At 40.7% G+C, this 16,774-nt stretch overlaps 1 protein-coding gene and 1 pseudogene across 1 annotated transcript in view; both read left to right on the top strand.

Annotated features, from left to right (window-relative positions):
- Positions 1–14,815, top strand: part of LOC119657147 — a 29,915-nt gene extending 15,100 nt beyond the window's left edge. Inside the window, exons 2-6 of the mRNA XM_038063924.1 lie at positions 9,379–9,523; positions 9,587–9,611; positions 9,691–9,736; positions 12,267–12,718; positions 14,450–14,815. Of these exons, the coding sequence (XP_037919852.1) occupies positions 9,379–9,523; positions 9,587–9,611; positions 9,691–9,736; positions 12,267–12,718; positions 14,450–14,636 (855 nt within the window). The 3' untranslated portion in view covers positions 14,637–14,815. The remainder of the gene's footprint in view (positions 1–9,378; positions 9,524–9,586; positions 9,612–9,690; positions 9,737–12,266; positions 12,719–14,449) is intronic.
- LOC119658531 lies at positions 4,194–4,261 on the top strand (annotated as a pseudogene).
- Positions 14,816–16,774: the final 1,959 nt, after the last annotated feature.

Here is a 16,774-nt window from a genome sequence, read left to right as displayed (position 1 = left end):
TCTTCACCAATTGTTAAAATCGTATGTATTTTACTAAATAATTAATTGAAGAAGTTACAGTCAAATTTTCAAGTTAGCCGGATGAAAATCTGGTCCTCTTCAAAGTACTGACAACTTGTAACTTGGTTGTTCCTGACAGGGTAACTTAGCCAGCCACCATTGGAATGATTTGTGGCGTACAGTTTTAGCATATATGTATTAGTGTTTCCTGTTCACTTCTTAGTGGAGTTTAGGGCATACACTTAGTCTCTGATGAGATTATCATCATCAACGGCGCAACAATGGGTATCCGGTCTAGGCCTGCCTTAATAAGGAACTCCAGACATCCCGGTTTTGCGCCGAGGTCCACCAATTCGATATTCCTAAAAGCTGTCTGGCGTCCTGACCTACGCCATCGCTCCATCTTAGGCAGGGTCTGCTTCGTTTTCTTTTTCTACCATAGATATTGCCCTTATAGGCTTTCCGGGTGGGATCATCCTCATCCATACGGATTAAGTGGCCCGCCCACCGTAACCTATTGAGCCGGATTTTATCCACAACCGGACGGTCATGGTATCGCGCATAGATTTCGTCATTGTGTAGGCTACGGAATCGTCCATCCTCATGTAGGGGGCCAAAAATTCTTCGGAGGATTCTTCTCTCGAACGCGGCCAAGAGTTCGCAATTTTTCTTGCTAAGAACCCAAGTTTCCGAGGAATACATGAGGACTGGCAAGATCATAGTCTTGTACAGTAAGAGCTTTGACCCTATGGTAAGACGTTTCGAGCGGAACAGTCTTTGTAAGCTGAAATAGGCTCTGTTGGCTGACAACAACCGTGCGCGGATTTCATCATCGTAGTTGTTATCGGTTGTGATTTTCGACCCTAGATAGGAGAAATTGTCAACGGTCTCAAAGTTGTATTCTCCTATCCTTATTCTTCTTCGTGTTTGTGTTTGACCAGTGCGGTTTGATGTTGTTGGTTGATTCGTCTTCGGTGCTGACGTTGCCACCATATATTTTGTCTTGTCTTCATTGATGTGCAGCCCAAGATCTCGGGCCGCCTGCTCGATCTGGATGAAGGCAGTTTGTACGTCTCGGGTGGTTCTTCCCATGATGTCGATATCGTTAGCATAGGCCAGTAGTTGGGAGGACTTGAAGAGGATCGTACCTCTTGCATTTACCTCAGCATCACGGATCACTTTCTCGAGGACCAGGTTAAAGAGGACGCATGATAGGGTATCCCCTTGTCGTAGACCGTTGTTGATATCGAATGGTCTTGAGAATGATCCTGCTTGTTTTATCTGGTCTCGCACATTGGTCAGGGTCAGTCTTATTAATTTCGTCGGGATACCGAATTCTCTCATGGCCGTGTACAGTTTTACCCTGGCTATGCTATCATAGGCGGCTTTAAAGTCGATGAACAGATGGTGCAACTGTTGTCCATATTCGAACAGCTTTTTCATCGCTTGCAGCAGAGAGAAAATCTGATCTGTTGCTGATTTGCCTGGAGTGAAGCCTCTTTGGTATGGGCCAATGATGTTCTGGGCGTATGGGGCTATCCGGCCTAGCAAGATAGTGGAGAATATCTTATAGATGGTACTCAGCAACGTGATACCTCTATAATTGCTGCACTGTGTGATATCTCCCTTTTTATGTATGAGACAGATAATGCCTCGTTGCTAATCGTCAGGCATTGATTCGCTGTCCCATACCTTGAGCACAAGTTGATGGAAAATTTGGTGTAACTGGTCGCCTCCATATTTAACCAATTCGGCTGTAATTCCATCGGCTCCTGGCGAATTATGATTTTTTAGCCGATGAATTGCACGGACTGTTTCTCCTAAACTTGGGGGTGGCAGTATTTGTCCGTCGTCTTCAGTTGGCGGGACCTCCAACTCGCCGATGTTCTGGTTGTTCAGTAGCTCATCAAAGTACTCAACCCATCGTTCCAATATGCCCATTCTGTGGGAAATCAGATTTCCCTCTGTCCCGGCAGGATGGGCATCGTGGTGTATAAGGTTTCATCCTGCTGACTTGTTGATAAAACTTCTGCACCTGGTGCGGTTGCTCCCTGTACTTTTCTAGTTCACAGACTTGTTGGTTCTCCCAGGCTTCCAGACTTTTAATGCTGTGCAAATGATAAGCTCACAGCAGCGAGACAAATACAGATATCCATGACAACTGAGATTCGAACCCAGAGCAACTAGATTGAGAGGGTGATCCTCTACCCCATCAACCTTCGCACCGTCAATGACTGAATGAATGTACTCGTATGGTAGTTGGTAAATTCTCACACGAGAAGCACTGATTTGATGCACTATTATTGTTGATTATAACACGATTGCCACCAAACTTACCATTGTCATGCGATATATTTTCAACATTTTGATAATAATTCTCAGAGAACTTTGACTTCCAATCAGCAAAATGTCAGGCGTGAATTGGATATTAAGGATTCTATCTAATTGCTTCTAACAAAACTAAAGTAAAAACCATTTAATTCGTTTTTATAGCTGCTTGTTTCACGAGATAACGTGAACGTGTGATTTAAAAACATCCCTTCACCCGGCAAAGACTGAACTTCTCAAATCAGGGGACTATTTAAATTCGTTTAAGTTTGAATAGACTCAGAACAACATGTCGAACTTTCTTGCAAGGAAAACGAACAATTTTCGTCCCGTGGCTGATCTTTTAGATTTTCCCATTGAAAGGGAAACTATAAATATTTTTTTGATGTTTTGCCTTTTTTCGCTTTGAATGATGTAAACGTATCTTTCGCGTGCGTTGAAAGGAGTCGGATTTTCCCAAGAAAGTTCTTTTAGATGGGAAGCAGTGATAAGAATGCGTGGGACCACGTCGATGGGACTGTTTGATTATAGCCAAAAGATATGCAGGCATTTCAAGAACATCTCAAAAGGCAGATCTAAATATATATACATATACATACATAAAACTTTCAACACCATCTTTCGAAGAAAAGCAGAGTTAAGGATGTTTTTTGGGATATCTATACATTTTCTCGTACAAAAGTACGTATACTACTTACATATACATATGTACAAAGGAGGAGTGGAGGTTGTCAATACCGTTTTGAAAATGCAATTAAGAAGTATTTAGTGGGGGGGGGGGGGGGGGGTTAAGTGAATGGGAAAATAAACTAACTTCTCTAGTGATAGTAGTGAAGTAGGCTATGGAAAAATGTTCTGGAGGAATAGTCGAAAAAAAACTCCACGCGTTGAATTTTAGATGAAAACGACCGGGCGGGAGGAGGAACTATGATATGGGTTGGGATGGGGAGCATGCGGGAGGGGTTTGGGAAAGGAAGCTAAGATTTGCGCTGGGGATTATTATTATTATTCTGTTAAGGGAAAGTCGCACCGCCTCCTTGAAGAACTATTGTGCCCCTTTTACTGGTTACAGTGTACCTGTTGATCATAGTATCTCAAGCAGGCCTGTAACCGTTAGGAACTTTAGTATGTTCTCCACTTCCAGATGTTTCAGCTTTGCATCTGGTATTAAGTGTTCTCCCATATGTATCGACCTACTTTGCACAAGTGCCGGACACTTTCCCAGGACGTGCATAGTGGTTTCGTACTCCTCCTCACAAAAACACAGGCAGTGTCCGTAGATATCCCTAGCTTCCCTAGATGGTAGTTCAGCCGACAATGACCAGTGAGAATTCCCACTATGATTCGGAGGTTCTTTTTGGTGAGGTTTAAGCAATCTTTTGTACGCATGGGTTCGTATCCCCCAATAAGCACTCTGGACTGCTCCATCCCTGGTAGGCCCGCCCAATATAGTTCCCTCAACCGTTTCTCTTCATTTCTTAGATTCATAGCCATGAAACCGTTTCCGATTCCACAGAAGGGTTCTGGCCCGTGTAAAGGCATCCCTGCTCCCTTCTTGGCTAGTTCATCCGCTGCCTCATTGCCTTCCAACCCAGCATGGCCTGGAACCCAAAGTATCCAGACCTTGTTGGACGAGGCGAGTGTATTCAGTCTCTCAAGGCATTCCCATACCAGTTTAGAGTTCACCTGGTTGGACCTAAGTGCCTTGATCGCTGCTTGGCTATCGGTGAGAATAGCTATGTTCTGCCCCCTGTAATCGCTTTGCAGATTAAAGGAGGCACATTTGTCTATGGCGTAAATTTCCGCCTGGAATATGCTAGTGTACCTGCCCATTGGCTCAAAGTGCATTTTCCTTGGACCCCCCCGTTCTTGCTTCGACAGAACATATACTAAAATTGGAACGATGCAGAGAAGATTAGCATGGCCCCTGCGCGCTGGGGATGGTTGGTTTTCATAATTGCGATGAGGAGTAGTAGCCTCGGGGTCGAAAGGAGGTTTCGAGTCTGGAGATATAAGAGGATTTGGGGGAACAGTTGAGTTCGTAGAAGATTCTCTTTGGCGATCTCGATCTGCATGGCCTGGGAGGTAAGGGGATTTGGATGGGTTTGACATTTAGTGAGCAAGTTGAGGGCATGACTGGCTAGGACGGTGTCGATGCGGGGCGTTTGGCAGGAGTCGTAGAGGATTTGGTTGGAGATGTATTTGGAGCGGTCTTCGTTTCTGTAGGTGTTGGAAGAGTGGCGTATGATTCCACGCTTTTTGAGTCGGAGTCGTTCGATTTGTTTAAAACTGTCGAACCGGAAGATGAAGCTGAAAATGAGGAGGGGATAGGATAAGCTGCTTGTAGCAAAACAGCTTGACTTTCGGAGGTGTTGGGATGTTGTATTTCAGGATTGAGTAAAGGGATTTGAAGGCACCAGTTGCATGGTAGGCGGGAATTCATAGTCACCCTAAGGTGGGTGATTTCGTTTACGGTTGGAATTGGAGCGTTGTGGATTGTCAGGAATAGGACTGATATGTGACCGCTCCTTATTTTTGGCGTCATCTTTGCGTTATCATAAAATGCGTCTCGCATTTCTGTGGGTTTAGGGAAAGTTTCCAGCGGGTGAAGTACGGGTAAAGCTCGTCCAAATAGGAATTCAGGCGGGCTTCACCGACCGGGATGTTTCTGGTGGAGGCGTAAAGAATGAGGTCATCCGCGTATTGGAAGTTTCGGATTAGTTTTGGGTGTGAGGTTGGTTTGGGTAGGTCTGCGGTGAATAGGGAGAAGAGAGTAGTGGAGAAGATTGATCCCTGAGGGATGCCAGCCGGACTTGAATAGGGAAAGAATGTACCAGTTAACATTATATCCGCTTTTAGATAAACCTAAGCAATTTGAATGATGCCACTGTAGGGAAATATAACTTTTAAATTCTGATGCATGGTACACACTTTCTTAGCCCCTTCGTATTTTGTATTTTTAACTATTCAACATTTTGTTATCCTTTTCTTTCCTTCGCAATCGCCTTTAATCTGAAAATAATGGCCGTTAGGGATTTAAAAAAAGTTGTCTCAGATTTGACTTTGAGTGGAAAATATACAAATCTGAAGGGAGAAATACCTCATTCTCAACAAGTTGGGAAACCGGAAGCTGAACCATTCAAGTATGAAAGGTTTTCATGTGTTTCGCATTTGTTCCATGTACACCTAACTCGTAATGTGCGTACATTTAGTTTTTCAGGCTATTCACTTTAGTGTGATTCTGACGTTCAAAGCTTTAGATTGCGATAAATTTGCACGAAAGAGGTAATTTTGACCTATTATAGCTTTGTCACTAATGGTGCGATTTTCACCAAAGTCGGTAGTGTTATGATATAGCCTATATTATTAAAAAATTTGATGGTTCTAGGATAAACTTAAGGGGGGTTTCCAGTCAATTCCTAAAAAATATATGGTAATATAACATTATTAACTTTATTTAAACAGATATCGGTATGGATGGTACTTTGACGCATAGATATCAGTCAGATAAGTCTCGCAATTTTCTGTTTGGCTTTCAGAAATTTTTTGTATGCCGATGGAGGCTTGTTTGCCATCCCAATAGTATTGCATGTTGCGCCCATTGTGTTTGCATTGACAGAATTCATGTCCGAACAAATAAACAGATTCTAATTTCCTTTTTGTCAATGATTTTCGTTTATTTTCCGAATACGTATTCGTAAAGAAGGGGAAGAAATGAGGGAGATAATTGCTGAAAGTATAATATAGCCAAATGGGTGATATGTGAAATGCAGAAAATTGGTAGTATTTACAACACAATAGTAAGAAACACAGCAGAAGTTGTGGAGAGATTGAAGGTGTGCCGTATAGAGGACGACTAAATCTTAGTCTCATACGATGTAAAGGCACTATTTCCTAGCTTGTCGGAGAAAGCCCTACGAAAGCTAGAAGAATGGATCAAATAGCACGATAGTATTTCGGCGACATGTATGCCAGAAAATTATTTTACTTTTAGAGATAAATTTTATAAGACGAGCAAAGGGGCAGCGATGGGTAACCTATTATCCCCACTATTAAGTGAAATTTTCATGGTAGACCTAGAAAAGAAAATGGAACGACAGATGACCAAACCTAGAGTTTGGTTGCGCTATATGGATGAAATTTTGGCCATTGTAAAAGAGGGGGATAAGCAAGATATACTTGACCAAATCAACAAGTGGCACCCTAATATAAAATTCAGGATGGAAGATGAATCAAACTAAAGAGGAATAACGGCTTCGAATTCGACATATACAGGAAGCCATCAAGTGCATAACGTACCATCGTCAGGGCGTCTAACCACTCACACCAGCATAAAGTGGTTGCCTACAGATCCATGGTGCGCAGACTTTTGTCTATACCTCTTACTAAAGAAAGGTTCGAAAAAGAAAAGTTATACAATGTGGATACAGCCAGAAAAAATGGATTTCGGCCAACTCTAATCCAAAGATTAATTAGGAAGATGCAAGGTACGAAGGAACGAAATCGCCTGAAAACTTTGTTCGAACAAGAGAGGAGGAAGATGGACACACAACGAGCCAGCATAACATATTCAACTGAACTGAACTGAACGCACAAAGCGCAACTAGGCAATGAAAAAGACCCGAAGAAGGAAGGGGAAAAAGTCGGCAATCGACAAAGTCTCTTGCGAAGATTGCCCTTTTACATATGTAGGGCAAACTAAACCTCGGATCAAGGAACATTTAAACGAAGTTGAGCTAATAAACCCGGGCAGAAAACACATATCAATTCTGCAGTATCAAGGCATATTGGAAAACATGACCATAAAATGAAGAGGGTAACGGTGCTGAAAGAGGTCAAGAGCAAAAAATTGGACCCTTACGAGAGTTTCTTCATTGAAAAAGAGCCTCAGGAGCACCGGTTGAATACAGATATGCGTAACACGCACTCATATCTGTATTCACGGATACCACGAAGGAGATATGTTATTTAAGATATAATTATAAGGCCTAGTCATTAAGATAATTAGATTAAAATAGTCAGTATATATTTAGATTACGTTAAGAAAAGAACTAGGTTTTGTTCCTTATTCTGTAAATTTTTTATTTTCCCTTCGTATACAATTGTTTCGGAGACCATGTGCCTCTTTCATCAGTGCTAATACCTAATCTAGGCACGTGGTCTCCAGAAAAATTGTATGCGAAAGGAAAATAAAATATTTACAGAATAAGGAACAAAACCTAGTCCTTTTCTTAATTTATATATTAACTGCAAAGAAAAAATATGGACATAAATTTCAATTTAGATTAAAGATATTTCTCGGATTATTCCCCTGAAGAAGTCTTGAATTTCCAAAGAACAGACAACTTTGACCTATTACAAGTTTGTTAGTAATAGCGGCATTTCCACCAAATTTGGTAGGATTGTGGTCTATATTATAGCCCACATTGCTGCTGCTGCGTAGATTCATGTAACTCACTGTATACGTGAGCGTCCACAGTTACCACCTTTGCACCAAATTTGGTGTCAATCACTATAACGGTTTCCGAGAAAAATACGTGTGACAGACAGACAGACGAACATACTTTAGTGAGGGGTTACTCCCACAGTTACCACTTTTGTACCGAATTTGGTGTCAATCACTATAACCGCCTCTGAGAAAAATACGTGTGACAGACAGACAGACGAACATACTTCAGTGAGGGGTTACCAGATCTCCCATCAGGCGCGCTCCTTCGTGCGCATTTGGAGGTGCGCGTGCATGTGCATGTTTATGCGCAGGTCGGGTAGGTAGGGGGAAAACGCCTACCCGCGGATAAATGGCTATGGAAAGGATATCCAAAAACCAAAAGTCGTTGGTTTGTGAAGACTGGTTGGCAGTGACTGCGTGCCAGGCACATGCCCACGCACTAGTTACTGACGCAAGTTGGTAGAGTAACCATTTGTTTCGCCTTGTAAGCAAACTTCCCACTCAGACGTGTCAGTGGGACGCCCATGTGCCTCCCCACATGGGCGATACGGCGACTCGGGTAGGGCTGTGACTGGTCGGTTGAGGTGAATATTTCCTGCGGGTTTCGGAATCCAACACGCAATTTTGCCACAATCCCGAGACGGGTGAACCGCGGTTAGTTGAGGTAGGACACCCTAAACTAGGGAAAACACCTGAGTTAGTCCGGCTAACTCAGGAGATGTGCAAAAGGAACAATTATTGAAAGCCTACGAAACTTTCGGCGGCTGTCTAATGTTTGGTAGGTGGGTAGTTCAAAGAGGGGAAAGGACGAGTCTATGAATAGGACCTCCTATACAGCACAGGGGTAGCAGGAGGCGAAAAGCTGGCTACTGCCACGGCTGTGGTCCCTGAGCGCAAACCTGTGCCTGAATTTGGGCAAATATCCGTGCAAAAATATGGATGAAGGAAATAAAATACCATCAATATTGAAGGGCAAAGAGGATATTGACGCCATTCTTGTTGATTATGGGACTATCAAAGTAGATACTTCAACAAGTGATAGGGAGGAGATAAAAAATCTGGATCCCTTTAAGCGAAGTAGTAAAATGCTACGCTTTCCATCCCGGTTCGTGAAGATGGATGAACGACCAGGTATTGATAGTAGAAAAGGCTGTACTAATACCCTGAACACGCTCTACGAATTCATCGGGCCGAAACATAATATTCATCGCTATATTAAGGTTTTTGTTCGAAACTTTAAAGATATCTGCGAAAAGGTCCTGAGTGAGTTAGGTTCGACGAACCAACGTACAGCGAATACAGGACAGTTACAAACTCCTACGGTGACTTCCCAGTGATACGAATCTACATACGTAAAGCAAGAACCTAACAATATTCAGAAGGTTCAATTTTGGAAAAATGATGGAGTAAAAATGCTGGTTTACAACAAGATTGTTTTTTGACAAATGGGAAAAGTTGTCATGAATCTCTCGTTCCTTTGATGCTATGCTTCTTGCATACATCCTATTTTCGGAACATACTTAATCATAGGTTTATTTTGGAAGTCTTTTTCATAAATGAAGTGAATATGAATCAAATGTAATCCTTTTTTTTTATTGCAGTACATCAGCAGAGATGAGATACTCAGTACGTTTCGTGATAGCGAGTCTCCACCCACGACACTTAAAAAATGTGCCTCAGAAGGAAATTTATTACAGATACCTCCCGATAAAAAGAAGACATTCGGCGAGAGATTCATAAATAAATGTAAGCTTCTTAATGTTTAAAATGAAAAAGACAATTCATTAAATATTCCATTTTCATTTCCAGTTCAAGCTGTAGGATTTTTCCCTATGTAAGTACTTTTCAAATTGTACAAACATGTGTGTGCATATATTAGAATCGTTGGTAAATGGCCCCATTTTTCCTTGCAGATCTCCCCGTCAAATGAAGGACAAGAAAAAACTGGATTATTTTAAGGTAAGGTCTATTTTCATTTATTAGAATCAGAAGTTTTGGAAAATGAGGGATCTATTGGAAAATAATAGAGCCTGTCATAGTATTTTTTAAGAACTTGGTTCCTGGGCACCTTTTGAAAATTATTGAAAGTTTGTTCTTTTTAAGGTTTTGTGTAAAACAAAACCTTATTAAAATCGATTCAATGTCTGTCTGTCTGTCTGTCTGTCTGTCACACGCACTTTTCTCCAAAACGGCTAAACCGATCTGAACGAAATTTGGTGGACAGATGGGAGCTACGAAATCTCACGCATACAGCGAGTGGCATAAATTTAGGTGGAGTTTAAAGGGGGGCTCCCCATACATGCAAAGGGGGGATTCAAAAATGTAATGTAAACACAAAACCTTATTAAAATCGGTTTACTGTTTGTCTGTCTGTCTGTCCGTCTGTCCGTCACACGTATTTTTCTCGGAGACGATTGCAGCGATTGACACCAAATTTGGTGGAAAGCTGGGAACTGTGAACGCTCACGCACACAGCGAGTTACATCCTTTAATGACGAATTTAAGGGGGGTCCCCATACATGCAAAAGGGGGGTGTAAATTTTTTTTTCATCAAATATAGTCATGTGGGGTATCAAATTAAAGGTCTCGGTTAGTACTTTTCGAAGACGGTCTTAGTTTTGATACTTGTTTAAAAGGTGAGGAGGGCGGGTGGTTGAAAGTGATCATTCCTTTACGGGGGCCATTCTCAGAAACTACCAAACCGAAAAATCTGAAAAAAATCAAGAGGCTACCACTATATGGTGCCTGGGCTCCGAAATACCTTCCACACTGATATCTGCACAAATAAAGTTAATAATAGTATATTACTATAATTTTTATTAATTCGCTGCAAGACCCCCCTTAAGTTCATGCTAGGACCACGAAATTTCGCAACAATATAGGATATAACATAGAGCATGATCTCACCAAGTTTGGTGGAAATCGCACTATTACTAACAAAGTTATAATACGTCAAAATTGTCGCTTCTTTGCAAATTCAAGACTATGAATGTCAATATCATCCGAAAGTGGATATTCTCACATAATATATGCATATATTACGTGCTACGTACTAAGAAATACACAAAACCTTTCGTACCTGAAGCGTCCAACTTCCGGTTTCCCGACTTGTTTATATTTGTTGTTGGTTAAATTGTTGGCATTTGCTAATAATATTAAACTCAGGGTGTGAGGCGTATGAGGTTGACCGCTATCAACACAGGGCTTTCCATTAAATGATTTATTTAAATCGCTTTCTAGAAAATAGAGGGCAATGGAATTTTTAGCTATATTACACGGAGCTGTCATGCACTCGTCGCTCCTCACATCTTTTTCTTTTTGTTCAGCCATTAGTTCACAAGCGGGGTCGCCCTGTGGTGATCGGTTTCGTCATTTTATTTTATCAAATGCCTGATCAGGATGTAATCTTGAGACCTTTAAATGCCCATCCAGCATATCAAGCCACCATTGTTTTGGCCGGCTTTTTGGTTGCTTACCATTGCTTTCGATGTTCTGACCAATACTGGTTGTTGAATTCTCGTTAGCGTGAATTACGTGACCACACCATCGAAAATGCCTCTCTTGCAGTTTTTCCACGATCGGTGCAAACCCGTTCGATCGCGGATATTCTCATTTCAGACGTAATCAAAACGTGTCACGCCACCAGTGCAATGCAACATCTTCGTCCCCATTACCGCAAGACGCCGTTCATTGACCTTTATAGGCGGCCAATACTCAGAACTATAGAGAACGGCAGACTGACGACATTGGAGTAAATTTCAGATTTGAGACGTGCGCTGATACGTCGATCACAAAGAACACCAGTTGGGGAATGCCACTTCATCCAGGTTGCATTAATGTGTGAAACAATTTCATTACGCAGTTCTCCATTGGTAGATAGCATTCACTCGAGATATTTAAATCGCTGAGTTCTGGCAATGGCAGTAACCTGCCCCTCGAGATATTTAAATCGCTGAGTTTTGGCAATGTCGGTAACCTGCCCTTCGAGATATTTAAATCGCTCAGTTCTGGCAATGGCAGTAACCTGCCCAGAACTGAACGATTTCAATATCTCGGGTCAACGCTATAAGCCAATGGAGAACTACGTTATGCTCCTCACATAGGGAAACACAAAACCTTTTATACCTGAAGCGTCGAGCTTCTGGTTTCCCGACTTGTTATTTTGGTAACCCTTTGTAAAATAAACTCTTAACCAGATAAGAAATTTCCAAGTATTAATTTTCATAAAAATGTGACCAGTTGTAAGAGTAAGTTCAAGGTCCTTTAGTCGAAATTTATAACGTCAACAATTTCCACGTCGTTGTAACGAAGATTGAAATGAAAAAAGGACACACAATTTGATAGCTGTCCTTGTACCGTGAATTAATTTTTAGCATAATAAATTCAAAGCCTGAAAGCTATGTACAAATATAATTTTGACGTATACTAAATTATTGAAGAACCTAAACATCTAAATTACAAAGATTTAATATATTTTTTTCCTTCACAGCGTCGTGGATCCATCGGACTCTACTTTCCAAATACCCCGAACAAAGCGCCAGTTTTCGGAGGAACACTAGAACAAGTGCAATTATCAGGGATTAGTAATGTCCCGGAATTCGTAGTTGATTGCATCAATATAATTGAACGACCTGAATTCATTTGTACAGACGGTCTCTATCGTGCTTCAGGAAATAAGGTTGAGATGGATATAGTGAAGAAAAGCCTGACTGAAAGATACGATGCTAAAATCCTCGAGAATCAGGACATTCACACGATAACAGGTCTGCTTAAATTATTCTTTCGTGAATTGAAAACGGCACTTATCTCCGACGATGTCTACAATAAATTACCGGACAATTTAGCTGATAAAGAGAATTTATCGAGCATAAAAAATGTTTTATATCTGATGCCATGCGTATCGAGGGACACCCTTAAGTATCTTATAAAGCATTTAACAAAGTAAGTAAGCGTTCGTTTGATGCAGAGAAAGTAGAAATACGAGAAAATATTTCAGTTGAAAATAAAATATCGCGTTCTGGGGTATGCAGCAAACAAATCGAATCCTCAAGGCGAAAATAATTCCTTGAAAAAGAAAAATTCAAAATTTATTCCAAATGCTTTCTATTTTCCGATTTTCCATTTGTATTAGTGTCTGCTTTGGTCTTCTATAAATTATAGTCTTCCCTTTGGATGGTTGAATATCACATTTCATAATGATTTTATTATCCGGATTCCAAGGAAACGTTTGACGGGAGAGGAAGGCATTGCTGAGTTGACATGTTTTATGAATATCCCGAATATAAACAAATCTTTTCATATCGTTCCAACTTTTTAAGTTATTTGCCGAGATTGAACCAATTGCGAGTTTTAAATTAAAAAGAGCCGTTGGCCATTACTCCTGCGGTAGCATGGGGTGCGACGTTCAGTGCTTTTGCCAGCTGTTGTCAGCTCATATTCCTCACACCTCGAAAATTGACACGAGGCACTATGTAGCTTGTGCTATCTTCTGACGCTATATTTCACCGTCCATTTCTAAGATACGGGCAATTTTGTCTTTGATTTAATGGGGATTATGCGTCCTTTCTTAGTATTATTCTCCAGACTTATTTATGGCCTGTTGGATGGTATAGGCTTTTATTATTTTCTAGATTGAAGGCAACACTTTCGATTTGATATTCTCAAGTCCGGATGCCTTTTTTTGATAAGCTGACGAATGATTTTCGCACGTTTCATGTTTTCAGAAAACCCTCATTGCCCAATGAACCGCCACTGATGTTGTCAGGAACTCTTCAAATGTCAAGGCTTAAGCTGAAGTAATTGAGTGACACTGTCGGGTAGAAAAGATAAATATTTTCGTTCTTTTAACCAGATAATGATTTGTATCAGTCTCGTGGTTAATGAAGGTTTCTGAAGAGGACTAGGATCGCTTTCTTATCAAGCAAGTGAAGTGCAATGAGTATTTGTATATTGCAGACTTAACTTTTCCGAGGAATTATACTCTTATCCTTCGATAGTAATGTTGCTTGTAAGTTTCGATTTATAATCGATTTAATATTATTATTAAGGATATAATTCCTCCACTTACTACTAAACTATCGATCGACGTATCAACGAACGTCTCAAATCTAAAATTTACCGCAATGTTGTCCGTCCAGTCGCTCTCTATGGTTCTGAGTGTTGGCCGACCATAGAAGACAATAAACGGCGTCTTGCGGTAATGGAGACGAAGATGCTACGTTGGACTAGTGGCGTCACACGTTTAGATCACATCCGAAATGAGGATATCCGCGATCGTTATGGGGTTGCACCGATCGTGGAAAAGTTGCGAGAGAGACGTCTTCGATGGTATGGTCACGCAATTCGTGCAAACGAGAATTCACTTGCCAAGATTGGTCTGAACATCGAAGTCGATGGTAAACGACCAAAAGGCATACCTAAGCAACGGTGGCTTGATGGGGATGGGGGATGGGGATTTGAAAGCCTCGAGATTGCATCCAGATCAGGCATTCGATAGAGCCAAATGGCGAAGCCGATCACGACGAGCCGACCCCGCTTGTGAACGGGACAAAGGTTGAAGAAAAAGAAGACTACTAAACTATCTAAACATTTTATTTGCCTTCTAAGTTTACATTAGACTAATTCTATTTTTATCTATTAAAATAAATGACCTAAAATCATGTTATCCTACAGGGTTGCGAGTGAAAGTCATACCAACCGGATGCCAGCTTCGAATTTGGCCATCATTTGGGGCCCGTGTATTCTATATTCGTCATTTACAAACCCGATGAGCATTGCTCGAATCAATACATTAACCAAAGTTCTGATAGAGCATTATGACACTTTATTCAATGAGGAAGACGAACGACTAATAATGTAGACATAGAATAGTGTAGAATAATAGAGCATATGAAAATATCAATATTTTCCACTGTTATACTGTATCATTTTCATTTTTATTTGTGAAACTTAATACCAAAAAATGTGAACACATATGTATGTTTAACATGTGATATTTCAGTAGCCTAAGAGTTATTAATAAATTATTTTATACTGAACCGAAGGGAGATGTGTTTTTGTTACTTCAATTAGTTGGGGGGATATTTAGATTCAAGTATCAATTGCAAAGGGGGACAAGCGAATAACCGCATATCAAATGCTTCAGTGTTTGTCTTTCAACTTATCTGGCTGTTGGCATTTCATTGTGGCCATGTACAAATATGATTATAGAGAAATATTATTCGAACTAAAGTAACAGAAAGATAGATAGATACTTAAATTTTATTCTGTTGGTTTTGAATCTTGAATATCCGGAGTGCCGATCTTTCGTCCTCTAGCTGGTTTTAGACTATAGATCTACTATTTCTTGACTTTCAAATAAGCAATGAATATTTTAACCTATTTTCATTGTTATTAAAAAAAATCAAAAAATCACTGCGTTGAATAAAAGCCCTCTGAAAAACGCAAAGGGTGTTTATCTCAGTCGATGCAACAGGATGGGCCTCGGTCCTGTCCTGAGATTAGCAAGGGTGAATGAAGCATGGACGAAAAATTTGTCCGAGCCAAACAAATCCTTGTCTGCACGCTAAATATTGATACCTTTAGTAGAAAAGCGGGGGAACTCGCAAGCACCCTTCCGAAGACTCGCTTTGATATTTTCACCGAGGCTCTCGCGACGGGAGCGGGATTTCATTTGCCTTTTTCGGGATTAATTTGATCAAATAATGCATTCTATTGTTTGCGATTACCTTAAATTGCGTCGTTGTGCAATATGCGGAGAAACAGATAATCGCACACTATAGAATGCATTATTTCATCAAATTAATCCCGAAAAAGGCGAATGCATCTGGGCGAATTGATCGTGACAGAGAGAAATGATCTGCTGTATACGTCAACGCTACGGCATATGTTGTTAGCAACATGAACTCTAGAAGTTCAAGCTCAGGTTTGTCGGGACCGGCTGATCGAGAGACAGCTGATGGGCAGTGAAGATAATTTTTGGCTGTTGGTGAAGGTTTAGATCTCGGACTTGCCCGAAGTGAGTGTGATTTGACAGTTGTGCAGTTCGTGGTGTCGACAAAACGAGAACGAGAATTTTGACCGCGAGAAATCACACTTGGAAGTGAAACGAAATCGCGAGATTTTATTGAGAGATAACTTCACGAAGAGGTAGAAGATTGATGGGATTCGGAGAACATTTTGCGGGCGGATTGAAATCGCAAAATTTATGTAAAAGGATCGCTAAGGAGCAGTTAGATCGTCATCTTTTGTGAAGTCGAGCTCTCTGATTTATAGCGGTGTCACAATTGTCGCGGGAAATGAACTGCAAATTTGGAAACGGTCAACTAGGCCAATCGTAGTGCCTTGCGGTTGCTTTTTGAAAAGTTATTGTTCGTCACGCGAAAGCATTCACTGTGACTCTAATAGGAAACCCGGTGATAAAATTCATTCTCTAAATAAGAAAATGAACAGAGAAGCTAGTGAAAAGAAAGAATAGTTGGTTTGCATATCAACCGATAAGTTTGTTTTGCTAAAAGTTTTCAAATAAATTTTCGGGTTTATTTCGTGAAACTGATTATAAGCACAAATGGAACACCGAGTGTATCTCAAGAACTGAGAAGACCTGAGTTTAAGATATTGAGCCTCGCCTCCATTGGTCACCATTTATTGGATTAATCGTGCAGACCCAGCGTGTCGGCTGATTGTAATATTTAAGATAACAAAGCAGAGCTCTGGGTGAATCTGTAGGTTTTTAATTTCTTTTAAATTTTTTCTTATCTAAAAATAGATTATTTATTATTTTATTTTGATTTCTTTATTCATTTTATTTTTTTATTCTTTATTACCATTTTTTCCGAGTTATCACAATCTCGGCAGATGCCGGATTTTACCTAATACTAGCACTAAGTGCCAAGTATTTAGGCTCGGACGATCCTACCTACTTAAAAACTAAAGGGGCACTGGTGGTGGTGGCCGGTGGTAGGTCAGTGGGAGAATCCGTCGAGTACTCCCCGCAAC

Source organism: Hermetia illucens, chromosome 5 (assembly GCF_905115235.1).
Source record: "Hermetia illucens chromosome 5, iHerIll2.2.curated.20191125, whole genome shotgun sequence".
In the NCBI taxonomy this organism is placed as follows: Eukaryota; Metazoa; Arthropoda; class Insecta; order Diptera; family Stratiomyidae; genus Hermetia; species Hermetia illucens.
This window is presented reverse-complemented; position numbering and strand designations above follow the sequence as displayed.